This window comes from Capricornis sumatraensis, chromosome 1 (assembly GCF_032405125.1).
Source record: "Capricornis sumatraensis isolate serow.1 chromosome 1, serow.2, whole genome shotgun sequence".
In the NCBI taxonomy this organism is placed as follows: Eukaryota; Metazoa; Chordata; class Mammalia; order Artiodactyla; family Bovidae; genus Capricornis; species Capricornis sumatraensis.
Genome location: NC_091069.1, coordinates 7,352,251 through 7,379,214, shown reverse-complemented (window position 1 = coordinate 7,379,214; position 26,964 = coordinate 7,352,251). Strand labels below are relative to the sequence as shown.

General features: G+C 56.6%; 1 protein-coding gene across 3 annotated transcripts in view; it reads left to right on the top strand.

The window, feature by feature from the left end:
- Positions 1–17,153, top strand: part of PTPA (protein phosphatase 2 phosphatase activator) — a 32,690-nt gene extending 15,537 nt beyond the window's left edge. For 2 of the 3 annotated variants that reach the window (XM_068969639.1, XM_068969638.1), the window contains 7 exons: positions 8–133; positions 1,858–1,975; positions 3,450–3,549; positions 4,430–4,554; positions 5,513–5,613; positions 12,759–12,866; positions 16,660–17,153. In XM_068969639.1, coding sequence (XP_068825740.1) covers positions 8–133; positions 1,858–1,975; positions 3,450–3,549; positions 4,430–4,554; positions 5,513–5,613; positions 12,759–12,866; positions 16,660–16,740 — 759 coding nt within the window. In that variant the 3' untranslated portion in view covers positions 16,741–17,153. The remainder of the gene's footprint in view (positions 1–7; positions 134–1,857; positions 1,976–3,449; positions 3,550–4,429; positions 4,555–5,512; positions 5,614–12,758; positions 12,867–16,659) is intronic. The other variant, XM_068969641.1, reaches the window with a different exon arrangement.
- The last annotated feature ends 9,811 nt before the right edge of the window (positions 17,154–26,964 follow it).

Below are 26,964 nucleotides of genomic sequence, written 5' to 3'. Positions count from 1 at the left end.
TCCACAGGCCATTGAGAAACTGGTCGCTCTTCTCAACACGCTGGACAGGTGGATCGATGAGACCCCTCCAGTGGACCAGCCCTCTCGATTTGGGAACAAGGCCTACAGGACCTGGTATGCCAGACTTGACCAGGTGAGGCTGCCGCAGGATGGGCTTGGGGGCTGGGGGAGGGTGGGAGGGAAGGAAGCGTTCAGATATCAGCACTGGGGAGTTTGTTGAAACAGTAGTTCTGTTCCCCGAAAGTACAAATGCGTTTACCCTCTGCCCCAGCTGTCCTCTGGGAATCACCACTGTGGGTGTGCCGCCCTCTGCACAGGGCTGTTCGTAGGTGATGGTATGTAGTAGCAGACTGAAACGGCCCATGTGTCCATCTGCAGTTTATTATCAGTTGAATAAGCTAGTAAGGCTGCCCCGGGAGTACCATGCAGCTCTAACAGAGAGCAGGGAGGCGACTCAGGGACTCGGGGGAAGGGACTGTGACTTCCAGTGGTCCCTCCCTCGGTATCTGTGGGGGACTGGGTCCAGGATCCCCCATAGATACTCCCTTGTATGAGATGATGAGGGTCTGTTAGTTCTCTGTGTCCACGGGTTCTCCATCAGTGGGTCCGAAGGGCTGATTATCCTGTTAGAGGGGAGGCAAGGTGTGGTGCGCATGGCAAGCTGCCTTTTGGTAAGAAAGAGGGGAAACGAGAAAGGTCTGTTTGTGTTTCTAGTGTGTACTGGAAGGATACAGAGGAGGCAAATAAAGTGGTGGTTTCCTTTGGGGCGTGGGGGAGGGGTGGATGGAGAGGAGAGAAAGGTGGAGTAAGACTTCTGAGTACATCCCTCTTACAGTGTGTTCATTTTTGAGTCAAGCAAAGGTAATATTTGTTCAAAGCAAACAAAAAATAAAAATGCAGAGTAGCTACCCTATCCCATAGGTCTGTAGGTCTGGGGCAGGGCCTGGGGATCCAGATTTTTACCAGGTCTCCGGGAGATTCTCATGCCAGGTATTTACAGACTGAAACTAAAGGAACTTGGGTCCTTGTCCCGGTATTTTCACATGATGGAACAGAGGGAAGTACCAAGGACCCAGCAAAACGCTGTCCTTGTGTAAGAGTGACCTGGGGCTGCCTCTGGGTGCTAAGGTGGCACATGGCTTATTTTTTTAGTTGAGTTATAACGTAAAGAAAGCTGACAAGTCATAGTTATACAGCTTGATAGAGCTTAACCTGTTTTCAGCCTTGCATCCACCACTCGTATCAAGCCATGGAACATTCCAGCACTTCACCAGGGCCCTTGTGCCCCTTTCTAGTTGATATCCCCCAGATTTTTCTCACTGCTCCCCTATAGATTGATTTTGCCTGCTTTTGAACTTCGTGTCTTTGGCTTCTTTTGCTCAGCTTTGTGATTCACCTGTGTTGTGGGAAACAGTGCACCTTCTTGCTGCCCAGTATTCCAGTGTATGACCGTAGCATAGGTTATCTGTTGTGCTGCTGATGGACAGTTTAGTTGTGGAATGTTTCCACGTTTTGGCTGCTATAAATGATACTGCTGTGAACATCCTTGCATATGTCTTTGGTGAACATCGGGCACAAACTCCCTTGCTGGGAGTATGAAGGAGGACATCTCTGGGAATGTCAGTGAGTTCCTCAATGGGAAGGTCAGCTAGCTTCTTTTCAGATCCCTCTCCTCTTGTCCTCAGAGCCGTGCCCTCTGGAGGATCAGCAGATGAAAAGCCACCCCAGGGTGGCCTTTGTTGTGTAGAAATACACACTCTCCCATCTCTTCCTTCTGTGGGCAGTCAGAGCAGGGAATTGGGATATCTGGGCGCCTACCTAATCTGCTGCTGCCATGTGTGTCTCTTGTGTTATCAGGAAGCAGAAAACTTGGTGGCCACGGTGGTCCCCACCCACCTGGCAGCCGCTGTGCCCGAGGTGGCTGTTTACCTAAAGGAGTCCGTGGGGAACTCCACGCGCATCGACTATGGCACAGGTACCTGTGACCCCCGGCGGCGCCTGCCTGGCTTCACTGTGGTTCTTTCTTGGACTGCCTCCACTTTGCTCTGGGTTGTGTGGGATAAGGGAGCCCTGAGCAGGGAGCCCTGAGCAGGCATCCTGGGGTGCAGTCGGTGCAGGGAAGCCGGCTGCTCCAACTTGGTCCACCAGGGGGCGCCGGTGCCACACATGTGGTGGCCTTAAGCACAGAGCTGATTTCTATTCCTTGTAAAATGGCCTGACTGGCTTCCCTGGTGGCTCAGACGGTAAAGCGTCTGTCTATGGTATGGGAGACCTGGGTTCGATCCCTGGGTTGGGAAGATCTCTTGGAGAAGGAAATGGCGATCCACTCCAGTACTCTTGCCTGGAAAACCCCATGGACAGTGGAGCCTGGTAGGCTACAGTCCATTGGGTCGCGAAGAGTCGGACACGACTGAGTGACTTCACGTTCACGTGAGCTTATCACCATCCCCAAACTGACAACATACTGAGCACTTTCTATATCCCAAAACAGCGCTTACAGAAACCCTGAGAACTGAAAGAGCCTGGCAGTTTCTGGCAGTGCTGTGGGGCATTACTCTCAGCCACAGTGCCCATTAGAAGGAGCGCTGCGGCACCTTAAAAAAGAAAGGGTTTTCTCTATTATGTAGGTCGCGGTGGCTGGGGAGGGCCCCTGCTTTGATAGGCCCGTCTTGCCTTGCCTTTCCTCACCGAAGCAGGCAAATGCAGGAGCTGCTGCTCTCTGGGGCCCTTCCCTTGCCTCTAGAGGAGCCTACGCCAGAGGGGCAGGCCTGGAGAAGGGCCCCCTTGGACCTGGGTCCTGGGAAAGTTTTGTTGTCTGCTCCCCTGATGCTGAGGAACAGGCTTATTATCAAGTGAGACTTTCAGGGGCGGAGCTTTGACTGTGACCAAACAACCTGTAGGGGAGAGGGACCAGGTCAGCAGGGACTGGGTCTTTCCTCCACTGTCAGATACTCCTTGTTGTACAGGGGTGATGACTGCCCCTGTGTGGTGGTGGCTTGAACTCTAGCTGGTCATGATCCCAAACTGTGCAGCTGAAAGTACCAGCTCATAAGCATTCCAGGCCCTGGGAGGGGCCCAAGGAATCATAAACTATCAAACAAGGGCAGGGACTTTTGCTTCTGTCCCGTTAGTGCCTGATCTGGACCGTGACTGCTTCTATAGTAGGTGCTCAATAAATAGGGTCGAATTGATGAGTGAGTTAAACCTCCCAAGTAAAATGTGAATGCCTATGTAAGAATCGCCAGCCTGGGTCTTTTAGGAGTAGAATTATAGTACTGGTGGTTCTTAAAGGGACCCTGGTCTTTCTGGATGGGGAAGAGGCCCCTTTACCTCCATGTTGACCTCCTGCCTTAGATGGGAAGTTACTGGTGATTTGGATTCCAGTGAGGCTGAGAACAGTCCTACTCCTTCTGGAAGACTGTCAGCCTCGGCTCTTTTTTCTCCCCCAGGACATGAAGCAGCCTTTGCTGCTTTCCTCTGCTGTCTCTGCAAGATCGGGGTGCTGCGGGTAGATGACCAAATAGCCATTGTCTTCAAGGTGTTCAATCGGTGAGTGAGCCAGGTGGGAAGTACGGCTGCCGGTGGGAGGAGAGGCCAGGGGGTCTCTTTCCTCCTTGTTGCTGTCAGACTGGGGACAGAGCCCTGGCAGGAGCTCCTGAGTTGCTGTGGGTTCTTTCGTTCTGTCCTAATCAAGCCATGACTGTGAACGGGGTGTCCAAGACTCCTCCTGAGAGCTTCAGATTCAAGTAAAAATCAGTGAAGGGAAAGTTACCTAATGGCTGCTGATGCTTCTGTGGCATTTACCACATAGAGGTTCTTTCTAAGCCCCTTACATGCAAGTCTTTTAATTCTCGTGACCACCCGAGGAAGTAGCAACTGTCATATTCATTTTACAGATGAGGAAGCTGAGGCATAGAGAAATCAGGTCTCTTCACTGAGGTCGTGGCCAGCTGAACCCAGGCAGGCAGGCAGGCTCTGACCCGTTCCCCTCACCACCCAGGCCACCTCCCTGCACATGGGCGTGTCTCAGTCACCAGAGGGCATTGACACGTCTGCTCTGGGCCCCACTCAGGTGCTGCAGAAGCGGTTCCTGAAGGGATCTAAGGGGTGAGCTCCTTGGACTCTGGCGAGAGAAGCCGCAACTCCTGCCTGGGCTCTCGCATTGTCAGGAGGTGATGGCACTAACCCCCTTTCCCGGCTGGTGTATTGCCTGTTTCCTGGGCCATAGGAGGCTGAATGTGAGACAGAAAAATGAAGCTACATTATTTTGAGTGTATCGGTTGATGTGTAACTTGGCGTGTAGGCTTTAATTGACCTGTTGCCCTCCTCGGAGGTTCTTTCTAGCCTCCTCTGCTCCACTGGCTGAAGGGCTGAGACTTGTCTTTCTGCTTTTTGCTACCCACCCGCCCTTCCCCACCCTCCGGTGCAGGTACCTTGAGGTTATGAGGAAGCTCCAAAAGACGTACCGGATGGAACCGGCCGGCAGCCAGGGTGTGTGGGGCCTGGATGACTTCCAGTTTCTGCCCTTCATCTGGGGCAGTTCGCAGCTGATAGGTACTGAAGTGGGGCACGGACCCCCCCAGCCCTGGCCCCCCCGTCATCCCTTCCTTCCTTCCCCTCCTGCTCGGGGCACACACTGACAGCTTGTAAAGCAGGCATCAGACCAGCTATTGATGGAGCCGGCTTGCTGCCGACCTGCTGCTGCAGCCTGCGGCGTGGCAGGCCAGGGAGGCGGAGGCCACGCACCACCGAGATAATGGGAAGTGACACGGGCTGGGTTGAGGGCACGCGCCTGGCGCACAATGGACTGGTGTGAGACGCTCCCCCGCTCCTGGCCACAGCTGCAGGGTTTTATGTTGAAAATGAGGGGTTCTTTTGACTCGATGACCAGCGTCATCCACTGTTCTTATCGAGCTGCGCACAGGGGCCCATCAGGGAGCTGCTGCCGGATGCTGGTCGGGGGCCCACCCACTGTGAGCCTGCTCTGGTGGTGGTTCCCCTCACCTTCCCACGGGCCAGCCAGAGTGGGTTAGGGTTCCATGTCTACATGCATGTAGAATTCACTGCCTTAAGAATAACATTAGCAAAGGACGCTTTGTTGAGTCCTTGCCCTGTGCCAGGCCCTGCTCTCGGTGCTTCAGGGAGATCATCTCGAGGACCCTTGGCAGGGTCTTTGCCAGCAGACCGTCAACACTGACCTGGGCAGGCGCCGTGCTGAGGGCTTTAGGGCGGTGCTGATGGTCAGGTACCCTCCCCACTCCCAGCCCTTACAGGGTGTTCCTATCCCCACCTCACGGATGAGGAAACTTGAGTCACATGGCTGGAAAGAAGCAGGGCTGATACTCATTACACTAGAGCACACACACGGCCGTTTGTTGCTTCTGCGAGGTCAAGTGTTGAGGGCGCAGGGGCAGATCTTCGGCCCTTGGGCGGGTGTTAACGGGGCTGGTCTGCTGTGGCCTGGTGGTGCCAGTGCCTGGTTCTGAACCCTGGCGTTCTTTGCTGCTTCCAGACCACCCGTATCTGGAGCCCAGGCACTTTGTGGATGAGAAGGCTGTGAACGAGAACCACAAGGACTACATGTTCCTGGAGTGCATCCTGTTTATCACCGAGGTGAGAGAAAAGGAGTGAGGAAGGGGCCCCCGGCAGCCTCCGGGCCCAAAGGGCCTGAGGAGCCAGAGCTGCTGTCTGAAGGGGGCGGGGCCACCCCTGCAGCAGGTTATTGAAGAGGAAGCCCAGCTAGGCCTCTCTGAAAGGCGAAAGCCACCTTCTGGCTGTCCAGGACCTCCTCCCCTAGATCAGTTTCTGCTGGAGCTGACGGATTAAGACCTGGTCATTAGGTGGACTTGGTGACTGATAAAGCAGGTCTGAAGGGTGGGTGGATGTCAGCATCTCTTGAGTGGCCCCCCGGCACCTGTAGAGCTACTTGTGTGTGAATGTGTGTGACGGAGCCCTTGTAGGAGTTGGAGAGACTGGAGTGGACAGCCAGACAGATTTCTGTTGAAGGGACACACCTCTGTTGGTGTCTGAGGACAGGGACCACATGAAGTGCTGGAAGTGAAAGTTAGTAGGCCTGGACCCTCAGGCCACCCCGCGGGGATCATTTAGGTGTGTGTTGTTATCCTGCTAATGTAGGATCTCCCACAATGTGGCCTTGGACCACTTCCTCAGGGTCACCTGGGGAGCTTGTTAAAATGCATGGCCTTGGGCCCCACCTCAGCTTTCTGAATCCGAATCTTGGGGGACACATGCTAGGACCCTGAATTTAAACACAGGACATGTGCAAGGTGACTGTGCATTAAAGGTGGGGACCCACTGCTTTGGGGGCCTCTCAGTTCAGTCAGTTTAGTTCAGTCGCTCAGTCGTGTCCGACTCTTTGCAACCCCATGAATCGCAGCACGCCAGGCCTCCCTGTCCATCACCAACTCCCAGAGTTCACTCAGACTCACGTCTATCGAGTCCGTGATGCCATCCAGCCATCTCATCCTCTGTCGTCCCCTTCTCCTCCTGCCCCCAATCCCTCCCAGCATCAGAATCTTTTCCAATGAGTCAACTCTTCGCATCAGGTGGCCAAAGTACTGGAGTTTCAGCTTTAGCATCATTCCTTCCAAAGAAATCCCAGGGTTGTTCTCCTTCACAATGGACTGGTTGGATCTCCTTGCAGTCCAAGGGACTCTCAAGAGTCTTCTCCAACACCACAGTTCAAACGCATCAATTCTTCGGTGCTCAGCCTGCTTCACAGTCCAACTCTCACATCCATACATGACCACAGGAAAAACCATAGCCTTGACTAGACGGACCTTTGTTGGCAAAGTAATGTCTCTGCTTTTGAATATACTATCTAGGTTGGTCATAACTTTTCTTCCAAGGAGTAAGCGTCTTTTAATTTCATGGCTGCAGTCACCATCTGCAGTGATTTTGGAGCCCCCAAAAATAAAGTCTGATACTGTTTCTACTGTTTCCCCATCTATTTCCCATGAAGTGATGGAACCAGATGCCATGATCTTAGTCAGCTTCCCTGCCTAGTGCCTGACCCCCACACACTTCCAAGGGGGACCCTGGCTCTGCCTCCTGCAGAGGTCCTGCCCGCATTCTCTTTCCTGATGCCTACAAGCATTCCCCCTGGCCCCAGTGACCTCCCTGGCACTCTCGTGGATCCCCCCTCCCTGTGGGGGCTGCTCTCTCTGCTGCCCATTCTGTCCCCTGAGGAGGGGCCGCCCGGTTAAACAGCTGTAGCTGCAGGCTCTCCTGGTCAGCATTCAGCTCAGGCCTCTGCCTGACTCCAGAGGCCAGAGGGGAACGACACGTTTTTCCAAGTCAGCAGATGAAGCCTGTTCTGACGGCTGAGTGGCCGCCGCTTCATTCTCTGAGATATGCTGCCTTCAGCACTGTAGGCAGCCCAAGGTCGGAAGGACTCCAGGGCAGCCTGCCTGGCTGCCTTGAGAGCCAATCACATGTTGCTGTCTCCGGACTAGGTCGGGAGGGTCTGCAGAGCCCGGAGACACCTGGGGCTGGGTGGGGAGAAGGGGTGGCTTTGCAGGCCCCTCTAAGAAGCTAAGCCAGTTAGGCTCCCCCAGGTGGCTGGCCAAGCCCCAGGGCCCCTGTCAGTATCTAATGAGGCAGAAGACCAGGCTGGGCCTCAGGGAATATGGGAATTGACTCCACGTTAAAATGTATTTTTGTTTATTTGTTTGGTTATGCTCGGTATGTATAAAAACCCAAAACCTTCCCAAAATTTGGGACGCAGGTCCTCTGCTAGAGGAAATCCTACAGTGGCCGCTCAGTTCAGTTCAGTCGCTCAGTCGTGTCCGACTCTTTGCAACCCCATGAATCGCAGCACGCCAGGCCTCCCTGTCCATCACCAACTCCTGGAGTTCACTCAGACTCACGTCCATCGAGTCCGTGATGCCATCCAGCCATCTCATCCTCTGTCGTCCCCTTCTCCTCCTACCCCCAATCCCTCCCAGCATCAGAGTCTTTTCCAATGAGTCAACTCTTCGCATCAGGTGGCCAAAGTACTGGAGTTTCAGCTTTAGCATCATTCCTTCCAAAGAAATCCCAGGGTTGTTCTCCTTCACAATGGACTGGTTGGATCTCCTTGCAGTCCAAGGGACTCTCAAGAGTCTTCTCCAACACCACAGTTCAAAAGCATCAATTCTTCGGCACTCAGCTTTCTTCACAGTCCAACTCTCACATCCATACATGACCACAGGAAAAACCATAGCCTTGACTAGACGGATCTTTGTTGGCAAAGTAATGTCTCTGCTTTTCAGTATGCTATCTAGGTTGGTCATAACTTTTCTTCCAAGGAGTAAGCGTCTTTTAATTTCATGGCTGCAGTCACCATCTGCAATGATTTCGGAGCCCCCCAAAATAAAGCCTGACGCTGTTTCTACTGTTTCCCCATCTATTTCCCATGAAGTGATGGGACCAGATGCCATGATCTTCGTTTTCAGAATGTTGAGGTTTAAGCCAACTTTTCCACTCTCCACTTTCACTTTCATCAAGAGGCTTTTTACTTCCTCTTCACTTTCTGCCATAAGGGTGGTGTCATCTGCATATCTGAGGTTATTGATATTTCTCCCAGCAATCTTGATTCCAGCTTGTGCTTTTTCCAGCCCAGCGTTTCTCATGATGTACTCTGCATATAAGTTAAAGAAGCAGGGTGACAATATACAGCCTTGACGTACTCCTTTTTCTATTTGGAACCAGTCTGTTGCTCCATGTCCAGTTCTAACTGTTGCTTCCTGACCTGCATATAGGTTTCTCAAGAGGCAGGTCAGGTGGTCTGGTATTCCCATCTCTTTCAGAATTTTCCACAGTGTATTGTGATCCACACAGTCAAAGGCTTTGGCATAGTCAATAAAGCAGAAAGAGATATTTTTCTGGAACTCTCTTGCTTTTTCAGTGATCCAGCGGATGTTGGCAATTTGGTTCCTCTGCCTTTTCTAAAACCAGCTTGAACATCAGGAAGTTCACAGTTCACGTATTGCTGAAGCCTGGCTTGGAGAATTTTGAGCATTACTTTACTAGCGAGTGAGATGAGTGCAATTGTGTTGTAGTTTGAGCATTCTTTGGCATTGCCTTTCTTCGGGATTGGAATGAAAACTGACCTTTTCCAGTCCTGTGGCCACTGCTGAGTTTTCCAAACTTGCTGGCATATTGAGTGCAGCACTTTCACAGCATCATCTTTCAGGATTTGAAAGAGCTCCACTGGAATTCCATCACCTCCACGAGCTTTGTTCGTAGTGATGCTTTCTAAGGCCCACTTGACTTCACATTCCAGGATGTCTGGCTTTAGGTGAGTGATCACACCATCATGATTATCTTGGTTGTGAAGATCTTATTTGTACAGTTCTTCTGTGTATTCCTGCCACCTCTTCTTGATATTTTCTGCTTCTGTTAGGTCCATACCATTTCTGTCCTTTACTGAGCCCATCTTTGCATGAAATGTTCCCTTGGTATCTCTAATTTTCTCGAAGAGATCTCTAGTCTTTCCCATTCTGTTCTTTTCCTCTATTTCTTTGCATTGATTGTTGAGGAAGGCTTTCTTATCTCTTCTTGCTATTCTTTGGAACTCTGCATTCAGATGCTTATATCTTTCCTTTTCTCCTTTGCTTTTTGCTTCTCTTCTTTTCAAAGCTATTTGTAAGGCCTCCTCAGGCAGCCATTTTGCTTTTTTGCATTTCTTTTCCATGGGGATGGTCTTCATCCCTGTCTCCTGTACAATGTCACGAACCTCAGTCCATAGTTAATCAGGCACTCTATCTATCAGATTTAGTCCCTTAAATCTGTTTCTCACTTCCACTGTATATTCATAAGGGATCTGATTTAGGTCATACCTGAATGGTCTAGTGGTTTTCCCTACTTTCTTCAATTTAAGTCTGAATTTGGCAATAAGGAGCTCATGATCTGAGCCACAGTCAGCTCCTGGTCTTGTTTTTGTTGACTGTATAGAGCTTCTCCATCTCCGCTAGGTGGTGCTAAAGAGACACTGAACTTAGCGGAGGGTTTGATGACAGTTGAGGTAGAGGCGTGAACCGGGAGGAGGTGGCAGGCCCTCGAGTTCTAGGTTGTTCTGCACGCTCTGTTCAAGGCCTGGTTCTCACCCTGGATCTGGGCTTGGGCGTGGTGGGCGGCGCTGGACGCTAGTAGGGGCATGCCTCAGAGCTCAGAGTGCTGGCAGTGGCCCCTCTCACCTATTTGGCCGGCCCTGAGCCGGCTGGTGCGGTTCCTGTTGAAGGCACACATTGAGCTAGTTCTCCAGAGTCTGGGCTCAGCACCCAGACAGGGCTTTCGCAGCCCTTCGGTGGTGGTGAGGGAGGCCCTGACTGACGGTTGCAAGGAGCTCTGTGTGCCGTGGCCTGCGTGCTGTGGCTGCGGCGGGGGCAGTGTTGCCTCTGCAAAACCAGGGATTCGCTAGGGCTGGCGCAGCTGGGAGACTGAACAGACGAGTCGGAAAGGAGACCGGGCCAGCCTGGGACCTGCCCTGGTGGCCCTGGGCCTCCTGCACAAGGCCCTCATGGGGCAGGCTTCTCCACCTCAGGAAATGCAGCTCTGGCGCCTTTAAGAGTCCAGGGCAGTCAGGAAAAGAATTTCAGTTTCAATCTGGCTTCTAAATTTGGAGTTTTGGGAAGGGAGGGATCAGATTTCAGCTGGAAGGGAAGGAGCTGACAGGAAGGCGCTGTGCAGAGCCTCCCCCCCACCCCATCCCCCCTCAGTTACTGACAGAGGAACCATTTACAAAAGGCCGATTCTCTTGGGAGTGGAGAGGCAGGAACGCAGCGTCTGTGAGTAATTTCCTGCTCAATATGGCTGCTCTGACTCACACAATTCCCCTGGGGTCACTGCGGGACTGCAGCTCGCTCGCTCGTTCTAGCTTTCTCTTCTCCCTTTGTGGCTAGAATGAGCTAATTTTTTTTTTTTTTTTGTCTTCTCGACCCCGTTCCTTTTTCCCCTCATCTGTTTTCCTTTCAGAGTTACAGAGGCTCCTTCCAAAGGACTGAAGGGTGGGGGTGCCGGGGGTGGGGCAGCCCCTCTAGAGAAAGCATCTTTGGCCTTTCCAGGGAGGGGGCCAGGGCCTCTGGGGCCTCGGGGCTCAGGCCTCCCCCTGGCTCTGCCAGGGTGCCAGAGAGGCCTTTCGGCTCGCCATCCCGTGCCCCTAGTGGGGAAGGCTGGCCCACGCCCCCTTGCTAGTTGTGGCCTAAGAGCCCTTGCTGAGCAGACTCATGGATCTGCAGCTGTGACAGGCCAGCAGGGTGCCTCCTGGGTGGTTTCTCACAGGGCTCAGTCCAAAGTGAGACTGGTTCTATAGCTCCAGTGATCCCTGAGCTTCTCAGGGCCTGGAAGTGTGCAAGAGAGGGCTGGAGCCTGGCACTCCTCCTGTGGGGCAGGGCGCCTGGGGAAGGGGCGGGGCGAGGGGAGGATGGGGGTGGAGTCTGATGGAGTGGGCTCCGGAACAAAGCTCTGAGGGCTGAGGGCGAGGGCCAGCACCTGCAGGCTGGGGACTCCTGGTTGCCTTCCTGGAGGAAGGAATCTTAGAGAGAGGAGGGGGAAGTCTGAGTGAAGGGACCAGCCCAGGAGAAGCCCAGTGGGGACCTTGGGCCGTGGCCTCACTGCTCAGGGAAGGAGCCCATTGTCCATGCTACTGAACCTGGGGGTTGAGACAGGTTTTTTGGGGGGACTTGGGCCGGGGAGGGAGATGACAGGGGTAAAATGGCAGCATTTTCAGCTTTGATCTTGCAGTTTTGTAAGAGTTGCCCTCCCTGGGGGAGTGAGAGAGTGAGTCCACAGCCATGGGTGAGGGCTTTGTGCTCATGGGGCCCACACTCATGCCCCAGTACGGAGAGGGGGCTGAGGGACCCCATCCCTTCCCCCTGGAACAGCTCTCTACCAGCCCCGCCTCCACACACAGCCTCTTCTGGAACCTTCCACCTACTCGAGGTCCAAGTCAGCTTTCTCGCCAGCTCAGCCTCTGCTTTTCAGACTCCTTCTTTTGAAGCCTGCGCTCAGGGTGCTGAGCCCCGTCCCCCAGCATCAGCTGGGGAGGGGGCAGTGTGGAGGGGATTGTGAACTGCCTGTTAATAAATACGGACGTGCTGGCCTTGTGCTGTCTGAGGGGTACACTCAGACGCACGTGCTTCCTCATCTCAGCGCTGGTTTCTGAGATCATGGGGGCTCCACTGGGCCTGCTGCAGGATTTCTTCCAAGAGGAGGGACTGGGACCATACGGTCCTTGCTCCTGCCTGTCCCTTGCTGCTGGGGTTGCCGTCCCTTCTCCACTCGGCTGCCAGGTCAGGCTGGCCTTCTAAAGACCTTCCTCCCGCATCTGCTGCAGGTGACCGTGTTTTTCCCCTCTTTTCCTTCCTCCCTCCGCCTCCCATGAAGAAGGCAGTCGGGTGCTTGGGCTTGGTCCAGGCGCTCTCCCAAACCAACCCTTCCCTAGGCTCTTCCAGCTCTGCCTGTGGCAGGCCAAGAGGGACCCTGTCTCTGGCACGTGTGTGTATGCGTGCGCATGGGCACATGCACTCGTGCGCCTGCCTGCACGACTGCCACCCCATAGGTGCATGCTGCCACCTGGTCTTCGTGAGAGTGTGTGCGCGTGTCTGTATACATGTCCATGTGTGTTTGCATGTGTATGTTTGTGCTTACATGTTGCGTGGGTGTACACATGTGTGTGCTGGAGCAGCCTTGCTGCAGGGGAGCAGGGGGTAGGCTCCAGGGTCCACCTCTCCAGCTTGTGAACTCTTCTTTTCCAGATGAAGACAGGCCCCTTTGCAGAGCACTCCAACCAGCTGTGGAACATCAGCGCGGTCCCCTCCTGGTCCAAAGTGAACCAGGGTCTCATCCGTATGTATAAGGCCGAGGTGAGTGGGAACTGGCTGGCACTCTCGGTTCTGGGCGCCCTCTCCCCCACCCCACTGTTCTGCTCTTGGTCCAGCTCTGAGTTGTGGGCCAGCCCCCTCTCACACCTGAGGCCTGTGAATCTCTGTTTATGGGATGGGCGGCCGGAAAAGCCCTGTGACTGAGGCCAGATCCTGCTGCTCCCGGGTCTCTGTTCCCACTTGTCAAATGACTGGAGGCCCTTCTCAGCTCTGTGTCCTGTGGGGACGCGAAAAAGGAAACAGGCTTGGGAAAAGGCTCTATCCTTTGGAGATGTCATCCAAAGTGCTGTTTCTCCCTCTTTGGTGTGTCTGATGGCTGGGCAGGTAGGAGGTGTTGAGGGGAGGCCCGGGGCTGCATTTTTAATAACCGCTCCTGGGGTCCTCCCTGCTTTCCAGTCAGAGCGCAGGGGGAGGTATGGGCCTCCGGAGCTCCCCCTGCTGGGAGGCAGCTGCCCTCTCTCCTGCCCCCTCTGCTCGTCCTCCTTGGCACCCTTCTCCCATCCAAGGACGTGACTTTTTCTCTGGCAAGTAGGGAGGAGACATTTCTTCCCACTCTGTCCTTTCCTCTAGCTTCTTCCACATCTTAGGCAGACCAGTCCTAGAACTGCTTGACCTTGACCCGAGAGGGCCTGCTGTGAAGTCCCTCACCCAGAGCAGTGGGTCCCAAACTCCCCTGTTTTCACCCTTCAGCTGGTGGTCTCAGGTGTTGTTCTGCAGGTGCTTCTTTCTTGACCCTTGGTCATCCCTCTCCAGGGAAGGGGAAGGTTGTCTAGGTGGCCTCCTTACAGCCAGAGCTCACTCAGGGCCATTAGCAGAGGCAGAGGAGCAGGAGGGGCAGGGGGCAGGGTGCAGGGGCTGGGAGTACCAGCGCTTCCAGTGGCCTGGATCCCTCTATGTCGCCCTGAAGGGGTTAAAGGCACTGGGACTGACCAGGCCTGGCCCTCTCCCTCCCTTCCGCCCCCTCCCCCTCCGGTCCCCTTCCTCTGGACTTCACATCCTGTGTTTAGGTTCCAGCCCACATACCTCTCTAATCTGAGAGGAGCCTTTGCTGGGGCTGGGCAGGCTCCATCCGGCCCTCAGCCCTCCACGCTGGCCCTCCTGCTGGAGAGTCCCCAGGGCACTGCCCTCTGTGTGTTCTGTTGTTCTCGACCCCTCCCCACCCCAGTCCCACGGTGGGTGCTGAAGGGGTCTCCCCGCTGCCGCCCCCTCCAGGCCCCCCCAACCCCCACCCCCGCATAGGCTGGACTCTGGTGCCTTCCCTGCCTGGGATGCTGTCCTTCCTGCAGGCTCTTACTTGAGTGACTAAACTTGTCTTGACCTGGGCCCCTAAGGGTGGAACAGAAGGCCCTGCCTCCAGTCTCTACCTGTGTCCAGAGGCAAAAGAACCCTGGCCGACAGGACGAGGGAGGAGAGGGTAAGACTGCAGCCCTGATGGTGCCACACAAAGTGGTCGAAGGTGGAACAGCTGTCCATGTGTCTCTGGCTGTTAAACACAGGAGGTCAGCGACTGAAAACTGCCCGCAGCTCAGGACCAGGCAGGGAGCGCTGGGCAGATAACCCAGCGCCCTTCCTGAAGCCCAGAGATTGCGGCTCTGGGTGCGCGCAGCCTGCCAGCCACTGTGTGGTGGCTGCGCCTTGGTTGAACCAGCTCTTAATAGGGCCACCGAGTCCCTGTAACCTGCAGCGGCCATTTATAAGCTGCCAGCAGGTCACCCTTAGTCTGTGATCCCTGGGGTTGTGGAGTCGCACATTCCCTGAGCAGAGGAAAGCGAGGAACGGACTCGCTCTTCCAGACAGGTTCCGGTCCTTGGGGACCTCGGGTCCTTGGGGACCTCCGAGGCCAGCCAGTTCTGAAGTGCAGATGGGGGTTAGCAGAGGGCAGAGCCCCAGACAGTTGGCTGCGGGAGGGGAGCTGCCCTGAGCTGCCACAAAGGCCTGTCCAGGCCTGGCGTTTGGGCCCAACTGTCTGCATCTTCAAGCTGCCTGTCTCGGCCTTTCTGAGTGGAAGAACCAGATGCTTCTGGGGCCCTTGTTTTGGGGGGGGTGGGCCTGTCTTTCCTGAAGGCTGGCCCCATGCGGGTGTTCCCTTCAGAAGGGTCTGTCAGGACCGAGGAGCCCCTTCTCTCCCTGACTCACTGGGAGCTGGGAGGGCCGCCCACTGAAAGGTCTGGACTCAGCCTGGCTGAAGCAGTTGCTCTGTCCAGAGCACAGGTATTGCCGGCACAGGTCACTGCTCTGGAGAAGAGGCCCGGCCTGAGGCGCCTCTGCTGTGACCCTGGCGTTCCACTTCCTTTGCCCCAGGCAAGCCCTTTGCCTTTAGCCCAGTTCCTCGCCTCCTCTGACCCTAGGGAAGCTTGTTTGGGGGATCCCTGAGGGCGGAGTGAACAGAACCCCTGCTCCAGCCCCCTAAGCCTCTTGCCTTTGTAACTTCTCAGGCCTGAAAGTTAGAAGCAGGTCGACCTTTGACCCCTTCTGGAATTCCAGGGCCCTGGGGGCCCCCTTTGACAAACTCCTACCACTTCCTCCGTGACCTCAGCGCAATGGCGGCTTCGCCTCTGGCCTGGATCTGCTGCCCCTCCCCGCCAGGGGCCGCCCCCAGCTGCCCGCCCCCAGCTGCCCGCCCCCGACTTTGTCCCCCCCAGGCCCAGGAGTCTGGCTGTGGCCTGGAGGTCTGCTCCCTCACACAGCTTAGCTCCCCATCCTTCCATCATAGATTTCCCTTCTGCTCACCTCCGGGCCCTCTTCAGGCCTTGTGGACCATCCCCCACTCTGAGACACAAACACACACACACAGCCCACCCTGACACAAATACACACACACACAGAGCTGGCAAAGGCCCCTTCCTCTCTGCTGCTGGCTCTTGAGGTCAGGGACCCTGGGCCGGCGCTGGCCTTTGTTGCTCTGAGGTAGCAGAAGGAGGAGACAGTAACAGGATGGGACCCTCGCCCTCTCTGTGGCCAAAATCCTATTCCAGCCCAGCCAGGAGGTGCGCATCCTGCCTGCCTGTGCAGCCGGAGGTCTGAGAGGAGGCCCCCCTCCCTCGCATGCGCGGGGCTGCTGCCTGTGCAGTGGGCTGACTCGGGGGGTGGGGGCGGGCCCTGCTTCTCCCTTCCGCCCCCCTCTGCCACAGGCCTGGGCCAAGGCCCTGGCCCGACTGGCTTCAGGCAGCTACCCCCCTGCCTAGTGCGCTTGTTCTGTGCCTGAGCACTGGGCTGCTGGGAATTGCCCTGCGGTGGGGGAGTGGGGGGCTGTCAGCCGGTTCTTCCTGTCTCACTGTGAAGTGCCAGGATGCCTTTTTCAGTCTGGAGAACTGAAAAGCGGGAAAACGGGCCTTGGGCCTGTCTGAGCTGGTGTCCCGGTGTATCCCCATGCCTCTTCTCCAGGGCGGGCCCTGGGCAAGGGGTCCCCGGGGTCTGGAGGGTTCTTTTCCCCTCTGGGCCTAGTGGTATCATTTGGCTGCCCCTCTTCTCGACTGCTGCCTTGTGGGGTTGGGCTGCCTTCTCCCCCCCATCTCCTCCTCCTCTCACTCTCTTGTCCTTACCGGGGCCTGGCCTGATTATCGTGGATTGGGCGGCTTTGGGTGGGAAGGGCTGGTCCTCCCCAAAGGCTTGGGGGCTGCTCTGGGGCTGGGCCACTCCCGGGCCCTGGGCAGCCACCTGCTGCAACCGCACATGGGAGTCGTCCGGGGGTCTGTCCGAGGCCTGAGCGGCCGGGCGGGCCTTGGCAGGGCGCCGCGCAGCTCTCACCTGTCCTCTCTGCCCCTTCTCCTCCCAGTGCCTGGAGAAGTTCCCCGTGATCCAGCACTTCAAGTTCGGGAGTCTCCTGCCCATCCATCCCGTCACGTCGTCGTGCTGAGAGCGGCCTGTCCCGGCTGCTGTTCCCGTGCCTGCCCTCCCTGACTCCAGCTGCTGCCCCCCCCACCCCCTCCCCTTGTTCTTTCTGTTTGATGAGAGGCTGTTTACTGGGGTGGGTGCTGAGTGCAGGGCTGATGGAGGCTCAGGGCATAGGGCTGAAGGACCCAGGTTGGGAGAAGTGACCAAAGTGTGGCCAGATTCCCGACTTGCCCTGCGGTGGACGGGCAAGGTGAGGCGGCCCCGCTCCTGCCTTGGCCTCCCGCTCCTTTCATTCAGTCCCATCTGAGCCCAGGCTGACCCAGCCACCGTGGGGTGGGGGGAGGTACTCGGCTGTGGCCATTGCTTTCCCTTGCAGGTTGCCTTTCTAGGGGTTGGAGCAGCTGCTTCCCCCGTGGGCTGGGGCAGTTTCCTAAGCCATGTTTGGGTGGGTGTCTGGGGGTCCTGAGGGCTGGAGGCTGAGGCTGGCAGCCAGCCTGGGGTGGGGTTGGGAAGGGAGAAGGGTGGACTCTTCTGGCCAGTGACCCTCCCAGCTCCTCCTCACGCTGACCCCTGGCCTGTGTGGGCCCCTGTGTCCAGTGCCTCATCCTTGCTTTTCTGCTCTCTGGCTCCAGAGTACCCTCTGGAGGGCCTGGCAGGGCTTGCTCCCCAGACTCTGCCTGGCTGGGAGCGGGTGGTAGAAACTCCAGAGGAAAGAGGGTGGGCCGGGGGCCGGGTGTCGCACCTGGGCTGCTCCCTGCATTCTCCTGCCCCGCTGCTCCTGCTCCCTCATTGCTGCTGCTTCTGCAAGCCCGTCCTGCTGCTTCCCACCCCGCTCTCTGGGAGGTGGGTGAGTGGGTGCAGGAGAGCTCCGGGAGCAGCAGCCCTGCCCCTCGTCCTCCCACCTCCCTGGACTTGCCCAGTGGGGCTCCAGGAGGAGCTGTGAGGATGGGCGGGGCAGGGCGGGTCCGGACTCGGGGTGGAGGGGGTCCTAGCAACAGCCGGCCAGCTCCAGAGTTTTCTTCTGGGGGAGGGCTGCTCCCAGTCCTGACTCTCCGCTGCCCCCTCCCCATATCTGGGGCCACCCACCCTTCTGGGAAAGGGGAGCACCTGAGAAGCACAACTGAGGGGCTTGGCCTTCAGGTCTGGGCCGATGGCCTGGGCAGAGGCTGGGACAGGGGCTGTAAGAGTCACGGAAATAGTTTCCTAGGAGAGGCTCAGCGCCTGCCTCCCCCCAGGGCCCACATCACCGCCTTCCTGGCTCCTCCTCCCCTGTGCCCCTGGGCCCCCCCAGTCCTGGCGCCTTTGTTGCTGTTCAGATTAAAGCCTCTGTTTTGCACCTGCCGCCTGTGTGAGGTGTCTTTCCATGCCACGCACTTGTTCCCTCCACACGACAGTCTGTCCCCCATCAGATCCCCTTCCCTTGAGCCAAGGAGTCTAGGGTTTGAGCTGTTTCAGCTGGGGTCTGGGGGGGCCTGAGCAGGCTCAAAGCTGAGCCCTGGGCTCAAATCCTGGTTGTCACCACGCCCAGCTACAAGGTCTTGGTCAATTACTGATTCTCTCTGATGCTCAGCTTCATCGTCTGTAAAATGGGGTTACTCATAGGGTGATTGTGAGGAGCCATTGCGGGGTGTGAAGTCCTCAGCACGGCCTGGCACACAGCAAACGCTCTGCGGTCACTGTGGCTGTTCCTGAGCCCCTGGGTCAGCCCCGAACTGGCCTGAGAAGTCCTTGGACTGGGCCTGACTGACTGTGAACTGGGCCCCTGAAGTTTTTGAGGGGGCACCCTCTGCACTCTCTCCACTCCTCATGTCCACGTCCTGCTGGAGTTGGAAGTCTGGGTTGGGCTGCTGTGCCCTAGACTTGGCTTCTGTCTTCAGACGAGCCTCCTCCAAAAACAAGATCCCTTGGCCTTTGGCCCAGCCTCGGAGGGGAGGCCTCACACAGGGCAAGGAGAGCCTGGTGGCCAAGAGCCCTGCCTTTGGAGTCAGACTGATGTGGTGGCTTGGAGACCCTGATAGTTGACTTCATGTCCGAGCCTCTGATCAGAAAAATGAGCAAAGTAATATTTGGGTCATGGATTCTGGGATTCATTCATTTCTCAAATAGTGGCTGTACTTTCCTCATTCTAATGTTGATGACAGTAACTCTAAACATACCAAGATTGTTAGGTGGTGGCGCATTACTATGAAGAAGACAAGGAGAGCAATTAACTAGAGAGGGCCAGCAAGGCACTTGAGCTACAAGGGTCAGGAATGACCTGAGCTGAGACCCCGAAGAGGAGAAGGATCTGCTGGCGAAGGCAGGGGAGCGAGCAGCAGAGGTGGCGGAGCCCCTCTGAGGAGGGGAGGGGGAGGAGGCCAGGCTGGTTGGGGGGGTGCGGGGGTGCGGTGCGGGGATGGCCCTTGTGAGCTATATGTCAGTGTTTGGAGTCCAGCTCCAGCTCGGCTTGGAGTAGTCTGGTCTGTGCCTGCAAGACTGGTGGCCTGGATTAGGGTTCAGGGTGGAAGTGCTACGTGGTCTGGTTTAGGCTGTGTTTGTTCAGAAGGAACAAACAGGAAGAAAGCGCGAGAAGGAAAAGAGGAGCCAAGAAGACCCCCACTTCTTGGGACGTGCAGCTGGATGCCACTTCCTCAGGGCGGGGCAAAGCAGAGAGAGGACCTGCTGTTGGGGGTAGCGGAGGCTGTCAGCTGCCAAGAGGAGGTGTGGGCAGGCAGCTGGGCCGCTGGAGCTGATCAGGGACGAATCAGCGAGTGGTGGGTCCCAGGCTCCCTGCTCACCGGGAGCTGGTGAAGGAGAGAAGGGGCTGACTCTGGGCAGACCTGCAGGGGAGCTGCAGGAGAACTCAAGGTCAAGGCCCTGGAGGTGGCAGTGACCTGCCAGACATGTGACTAAGGTCAGAGAAGGGGCTGTCCTTACCAAGGGCTGCTCCAGCTGAGGGCGTGGGGAGAGTGCGGGCTCGGTGGCAGCAACGGGGGACAGAACGCCCAGGTGCAGGGGAGCCAGACGCTCACAGTGAGGCTTGATGGGCTCATGGAAGCCCAGAGTGCCCCCTCCCCCACAAGCCCCCCAGTCCAGAAGGAGGAGTGTGCAGCAGGGCCTCGCTCTTGAGAGCTCACCTCCCCTTTTTTGTTGAGAAGTGAGCAGAGACTTGGGGGGGCGGTGCGTGGGTGGGTGGGTGGGGGCTTGAGATCAGGGAAGGCTTTGGGGCAGGAGACATTCAGGCCGGGTGCAGGCTGCTGTATACACTATAGGCTGGGAAAGACCCAGGAGAGGTGAGAAGGTGGCGATGCTGGCGGAAGAGGCCAAGTGATGGTAGCGGGCCTCGGAGAAGGCACTAGAAGGTGCTTGTCCTTTCTGACAAAGGGACGTCCATTAGACGGATCGTATGGGATTTACTTCTGCCAGGAGACGTAAGGCAAGGCCATCAACTGCCCCTGGAGTGGGGAAAGGCGGGATGTGGGCTAGGACTTGGGGCCGGGTGGGAAGATGGAACCTGGCGAGGGTCCGTGCCTCCCACCCACCCGGTGCTCAGTGAAGGATGGCTGCACGCTGTCACTGGATCCTGGGGAATCTGAGAGCCGGGCTGGCCACCAAGCTGGAGGGGCGGGGGTGTCGGCTTCCCACCGCCCTCTGCTAGAGGGTCCCCAGAGCACAGGGTGAACCCCAGCTCTGCTCCTTTCTGGCTCAAAGGGGCCAACGCTGGAGCCACGCTCAGGGGACGTGAGAGTGAAGAGGTTTTTTTCTAGGAGGAAAAGCCCAGGCAGGAGTTGGGTAGGAGAACAAAGGTGAGTGCTTCTTGTGCCTAACACTTGTGCCAAAGTCAGGTGACATATTTTTCCTGAATCCAATAATTACTAAGTTTATGTACACTTCATCCAAGGTGTTTGGGGGGGGGGGGTGCAGAGATGAAAAGGGGAGTGTCCAGCTTTCAAGAAACTTCTGAGTGGGAGGAGTTAAGAGCTAGTGGCGGGACCTCCCTGGTGGTCCAGTCGTTAAGAATCTGCCTTCCAGTGTGGGGGACTTGGGCTCGATTCCTGGTCAGGAACTAAGATCTCACATGCCTGGGGCAACTAAACCCGCACGTGCAGGCAGGGCAGCAACAGAAGACCAAACACCGCAGCAAACGGTGCCACAAGCCGTGACGGAGACACCGAGCAGCCAAAACAAAACAGCCCAGCGGCTCAGGCGGCAGAAGCGTCTGCCGCGATGCGGGAGGCCTGGGTGCGATCCCTGGGTCGGGAAGATCCCCTGGAGAAGGAAATGGCAGGAAATGGCAGCCCACTCCAGTATTGTTGCCTGGAGAATCCCATGGACAGAGGAGCCCGGCAGGCTGCAGTCCATGGGGTCACGAAGAGTCGGACACGACTGAGTGACTTCACTTCACATATATATATATATATATTTTAATAGCTAGTGGACCAGCTGTGGAGGAAGGGGGATAAGGGACTCAGGGGGAGCTCAGGGATGGCTCTGGGGAGGTGGTGATGTTTCAGCCGGGCCTTGAATGTGGGCACAGATGGAGGGCATTCTGGTGGGGCCCTGCTGTGCACTGAGGTGTGGCCGTTGGGCAGCACTGGAAAGGCAGGTGGGGGAGGCCCCTGGGGGCTCCAGGTCACCTCTGCCAGGCTCCCAAAGCCCTGTATACATCCTCAAGACGCGCAGCACCGCTGAGTCTAATTATCTGCAAGGTGTATGGTTACCGTCTGTTTTCTCCACTAGATGACGAGCCACGGGATGACAGGGACCAGCTCAGCTGGACCCTAGTGCCGGCAAAGGCTGGCACATACATAGCAGGTGGCGGCAAACCCAGAGCAGTGACCGTGGAGCGGGGGTGCGGCTCTTTTCAGGCGCTCAGTCGTGTCTGACTCTGCGACCCCATGAACCGCAGCACGCCAGGCCTCCCTGTCCATCACCAACTCCCGGAGTTCACTCAGACTCATGTCCATCGAGTCCGTGATGCCATCCAGCCATCTCATCCACTGCCCCCAATCCCTCCCAGCATCAGTCTTTTCCAATGAGTCAACTCTTCGCATCAGGTGGCCAAAGTACTGGAGTTTCAGCTTTAGCATCATTCCTTCCAAAGAAATCCCAGGGTTGATCTCCTTCAGAATGGACTGGTTGGATCTCCTTGCAGTCCAAGGGACTCTCAAGAGTCTTCTCCAACACCACAGTTCAAAAGCATCAATTCTTCAGCACTCAGCCTTCTTCACAGTCCAACTCTCACATCGCAGGCACCTGTGTGTGCATGTGTGTAGAGGGAGAGAGAGACCAAACTAGATTGCCCAGTGTGTTTGTGTATGTGTGCACCTGTGTGTGTCTTTGTGTATGTGTGCACATGTGTGTGTGTGTGTGTGTGTGTGTGGAGATCGAAAGAAACCTGTGACCCAGATTGTCTGCCTGGGATTTGGGAAACGGGGGGCAGCCATCCGAGTACAGGGTTTGAAGCTGGCGCTGGTGCCAGGGCTGGTGGGTCGTGAAGGAGACGGGCAAGGCCCTGTGAAGGGCGGAGAGAGGCCCTGGGCTGCAAAGGGAAGGTTGGGTGGAATTTGGTGCCGAGGGAGAAGGTGGGGTTCTTGAGGACCTGGGCACACCCAAGGGAAGGAGCAGGACTGGGTCAGGGCTGCAGAGTTTGAGGAGCTCTCTGGGGTAGACCTGCTGGACCTGGCTGAGGGGAGGCTGGTGGGGCTGCTGAGACCCCGTCCCCAGTGGGGAGAGGAGTCAGGCTGCAGGGTCTTCCAGGATCCGCCCCCGCCACGCACCCTGGCCTGCCACCCTGCCGGTGCTCCAGCCTCAGGCTCCCTTCCCACCCTGTCTCTATGGGTACCAATGGCCCTGGCCTCCTCTCTGCTTCTCAGACTCCCGGGGCCACTGAATAGTTAGGGTTTGGCTGCTTCCCCAGAACTCTTTCCCCCACTGGGAGCCCCTGGTCCTTTTTCAGGGCTCAGCTGAGGCCTCACTTCCTCGGAGGTCCTCGCCTCGCCCCTAGACCAGGCAGATGTCCTGGCTGTGCCTGTGTGACCACCCACCTGTCCCTGCTCTGAGTGCTCGGCACACCTGGCTGCCGTGTGCCTGTGCAGCTGCTCCAGGATCTTTAAGGGGACTCAGCGGGGTGGGGGACAGCCATCTAGGTGGAAGTTGGGCTGGTAGGGGGCTGTTTGCTTTGCAGACACAGCTTCTCTGCTTGGTGTTCCTGGGGGTTCCTGGGGGTTCCTGAGGCCCACCCCCTAAACTCAGGGCTCATCATCCCTGCTCCCTGCCATGGGTCTGGGAGGGTGCTGGGCACTGCAGGCACCATGGAAGTATCTGTGGATGGCTGTGACAGAGTGAGGGGCCCTTCCAGGATGCTGGAGGCACAGAAGTGAGCCAGATCGCCCAAGGGAATGGGGAGGGAGGAAGGGAGGCTGGGCACCCAGCCTGGAGGCAGGGAGAAACTGCTGAAGCAGAGGGGGTCCTGAGGCCAGCCGGCCATTGCTGGATCTGGAGTGTGCGAGGGACTTCAGAGAGCAGTTCCAAGGCACAAAAACCGAGGCAGAAGCGCAGTGGGCAGTGCTGGGGAACCTGAGTGCCCCCGCAGGCCAAGCACCAGAATCACAGGTAGAGGGGAGCTGGAGAGGCTGGCTGCTGTTGGTTTATTCATCCAGCAAACATCGCCAGAGCCTGCTCAGCTCCAAGACCTGTGCTGAGTGCTGGGGTGCTACAGTGAACAAGACAGACAGCTCCCCTCACCTTCCACCACTCCTCCGAGAGCCTGTTCCAGCAGGACTTCTCCTAATGGAACACTGGACATATCCTGGTGTCCGGCAGTGGGGGATTGTTAGAGGCCGGATGAGCAGCCATACAATGGGCCATCAGATGATGCCTTTTCATGTATTTTTCTAGAAAGATGCTTCTGACCTGTTGTGAAGCAGGGAAGGTAGCTAAAACATCTGCTTGTTTGCTGTTTAGCTGCTAACTTGTGTCCAACTCTTTGTGACCCCATGGACAGGAGCCGCCCCCGCCTAGGTCCATGGGATTTCCCAGGCAAGAATACTGGAGTGGGTTGCCATTTTCATCTCCAGGGGATCTTCCTGACCCGGGGATTGAAACTGGATCTCCTGCATTGGCAGGCAGATTCTTTACCGGTTAGGAAAGTACAACCTCTTTTTGTAAAAAAGTGAAAAATCTATATTTTTGATCAGTCTGTCTCTCTGTTTGTCCATGAACGTGGACAAAGGACCAGAAGGCTGTTTCTCTGGATAGTAATGTGCTTGTTGCTGAGTGGTGGGGGTGTGAGGATTTGGGGAAGCTCTGCACCACTGTTTCTGGCCTCCAAAAATGGTTATGAAGGTGTTAAACATCATTACTGACCTCACAAAAAGAAAAAGCAAATGATTATGGGGAACTTTTAACTTTGCTTTTTGTTGTTCCTATTTGATTTTTAAATCTTTCTATAGTGTCCACAGGCATTTCTATAATATCCAAAGGCATGGGCTTCCCAGGTGGTGATAAAAAATCTGTCTGCAAATGCAGGAGATGCAAGAGACACAGGTTCAATCCCTGGGTCGGGAAGATCCCCCCTGGGGTAGGATACGGCAACCCACTCCAGTATTCTTGCCTGGAAAATGTCATGTACAGACTACAGTCCATGGGGTCACAAAGAGTTGGACATGCCTGAGAACACACACACACACACACACACACACACACACACACACACACGCATAATATCCACAGGTCATTTTTTAGAATTAAAAAAAACCTTCCCCCTAAAGAGCGCTGGAGTCTGGTGTACTTCTGACAGTGAGGTAGGTGGGAGAGAGGGGGGCGGGAAGACTTGCTCAGATTTGTCAGGAGTCGGTATGTTCTAGCAGAGTCTCTCTGAGAGGGAGGCGGGCAGGTGGGCTGGAGGCTTCCGGGAGGAGTCTGCTGGGGGACTAAGTCTCTGCAGTCATGTCTGACTCTGCGACCCGTCAGGGAACAAGGGCAAGAGCTCCTGCAGGCTGATTCCTCCCAGAACCTTTGGGTGGGCGGGAGTGGAGGGGAGCCTGTGGCCCCCTGGTTGGCACCTGCAGGATGCCGGCAAACACAGGATGGGTACAGAAACTAATGCTAGAGTCGAGTGCACTTTCCCCTGCCTGTGGCCTGCGTTAGGGGTGGCAGTGGTCTCAGTTACACACACCAAGGGACCAATGGGATGAATGGTTCCATTCTTCCCACAGCTTTCAATACTGTGGAGGCTGCTTTCCCAAGTCCCAGCAAAGGGGCAGAGCCTCAGGGCAGCACCCTCCACTGAGCAGGGGACGTTGAGGGCCCCGTGCCCAACGCCAGGTATGCTGGGGACAGCACCAGGGCTCTAGGGCGTGTGGTGGTGGGAAGGACCTGGGGACCAGGGTTGCCTGTGTGACCTTGAATAAGGGTCTCCACCCCTCTGAACCTCTCAGTTCTAGGTGTGCGTGTGGATGACAGTCCAGAGCCCAAGGCTGGGGTGGCGTCCACAGCGCCTGGCACATAGTCGACTCCCCACGAACAGAAAGAAGCAGGGGGGATGCATCGCCTCCCGCCAGGCAGTGGGCGGTGTCCCGGGCTGGTCTCCATCCGCTGCTCCTGGGCCTGTGCAGCTGGATTTTCGCTGACCTCTACATGGACTTCCTGGCCTGCTGGCCCCTTTCCCCTCCTTATGTGCCTGGGACTATACTGGCACTTCCTGGTGGCTCTGTCGGTAAAGAATCCACCTGCAATGCAGGAGACCCGGGTTCAATCCCTGGGTTGGGAAGATCCTCCAGAGAAGGGAATGGCAACCCACTCCAGTGTTCTTTCCTGGAGAATCCCATGGACAGAGGAGCCTGGCGGGCTAGGGTCCATGGGGGTCACAGAGCTGGCCACGACTGCGTGTACACACACGGCATGTGGACGTTCTAACCCTTGGGCTCCATCATGGCCTTTAGTTTCTCACAGATGTTTCAGGACAATACACCACACACAAGGTGGGTGGTGGGAACGTAGAGGATGGGGGGGCAGGGAGGCTCCCCTGCAGGTGGGTCGAGGGCCCCTGGCAGCGGGAACCCCGGGGAGGCTCTGAAGGGTAGCTTGGGCCTGGTGGTCCCACTGCTGACTGCTGACCCCAGGCCTGACCTCCAGCCTGGATCACACTGGCCTGGTGAGTCCTCCTGGCTGAACAGTCTTCTTCAGGGGCTGTTCCCGCCTGACTCCATACATATTCCTGCACCGCCCCCGCCCCCCTCCCCCCACCCGACACCGTGCCCTCATCTGCCGCTGCTGCTCCAGGCCCCAGAAGCCACGCGCACCCTAACCCCTGCCGGTATCCTCTGAGGGACCTCGGAGCTGGCGGCTCCTGAGCCCGGCCTGTGTGTCTGACCCTGGGTGAAGTGCCTGAAAGCATGTCTTACCTCATCCTCACTATGGGCCAACTATGTACCCATTTCTCAGAGGAGTAAATCAAGCAGATCAAGGTACTGGCTAGATGGGGGCGGCGCTGAGTCTCTCTTTCCCGTCAAAGCTCACGCCCCAGTAGCCTCTCCTGGACTGAGGCCTCAGGGTGGCCCTGGCTGCCTTGTTCTATGCTCAGTTGGCGTTAGAGCCCCCAATCCTCTTCCTTCTTTAGAGCTCGTCTCTCCAGGGTCAGCCCTGTCTGAGAGGCACGTTCTCCCAGAACCCTTCTTCCTTCTGGGAGGCAGGGCTGGTCCACACAAAGACAACGAAGAGGCGGATAGCAAGGCCGGTAATGACAGTGCTGGCGGGCAGCCACGTGTCAGCTTGCAAGATGTGCTTACATGTGCCCTCACGGAGCCCCCTCAGCGAGCCCGGAAACTGGCATCACTTTCACATTTTAGGGATGATGAAATGGGCTTGGAGGATTTCAGTGGCGGCCCAAGGTCTCTGGCTCCTCCTGCGAAATCACAGGGGAAGTGGGCTTGTCTGACACGGGTCCTGTGTTGGTGAGCAGGATGAGGCACTTCCAGCTGGGCAAGAGGAGGAGTCTCTACAGTCCTGGAAACTGCTGGTGGCCGGTGGCTCCTGCTTCTCCTCCAGGCCCACGCAGCCTATCTCTGTGGACAGCATCATCCATCTGACCCCCAATCCAGACATTAGCCTGTCTTTCTTTCATTCCCCAAATCCATCCCATGAGCAGGTCCAACTGGATCCATCCAAGTGAAAGTAAAAGTATTACTTGCTCAGTTGTGTCCAATTCTTTGTGACCTCCTGGACTATACAGCCCACCAGGGTCTTCTGTCCATGGGATCCTGCA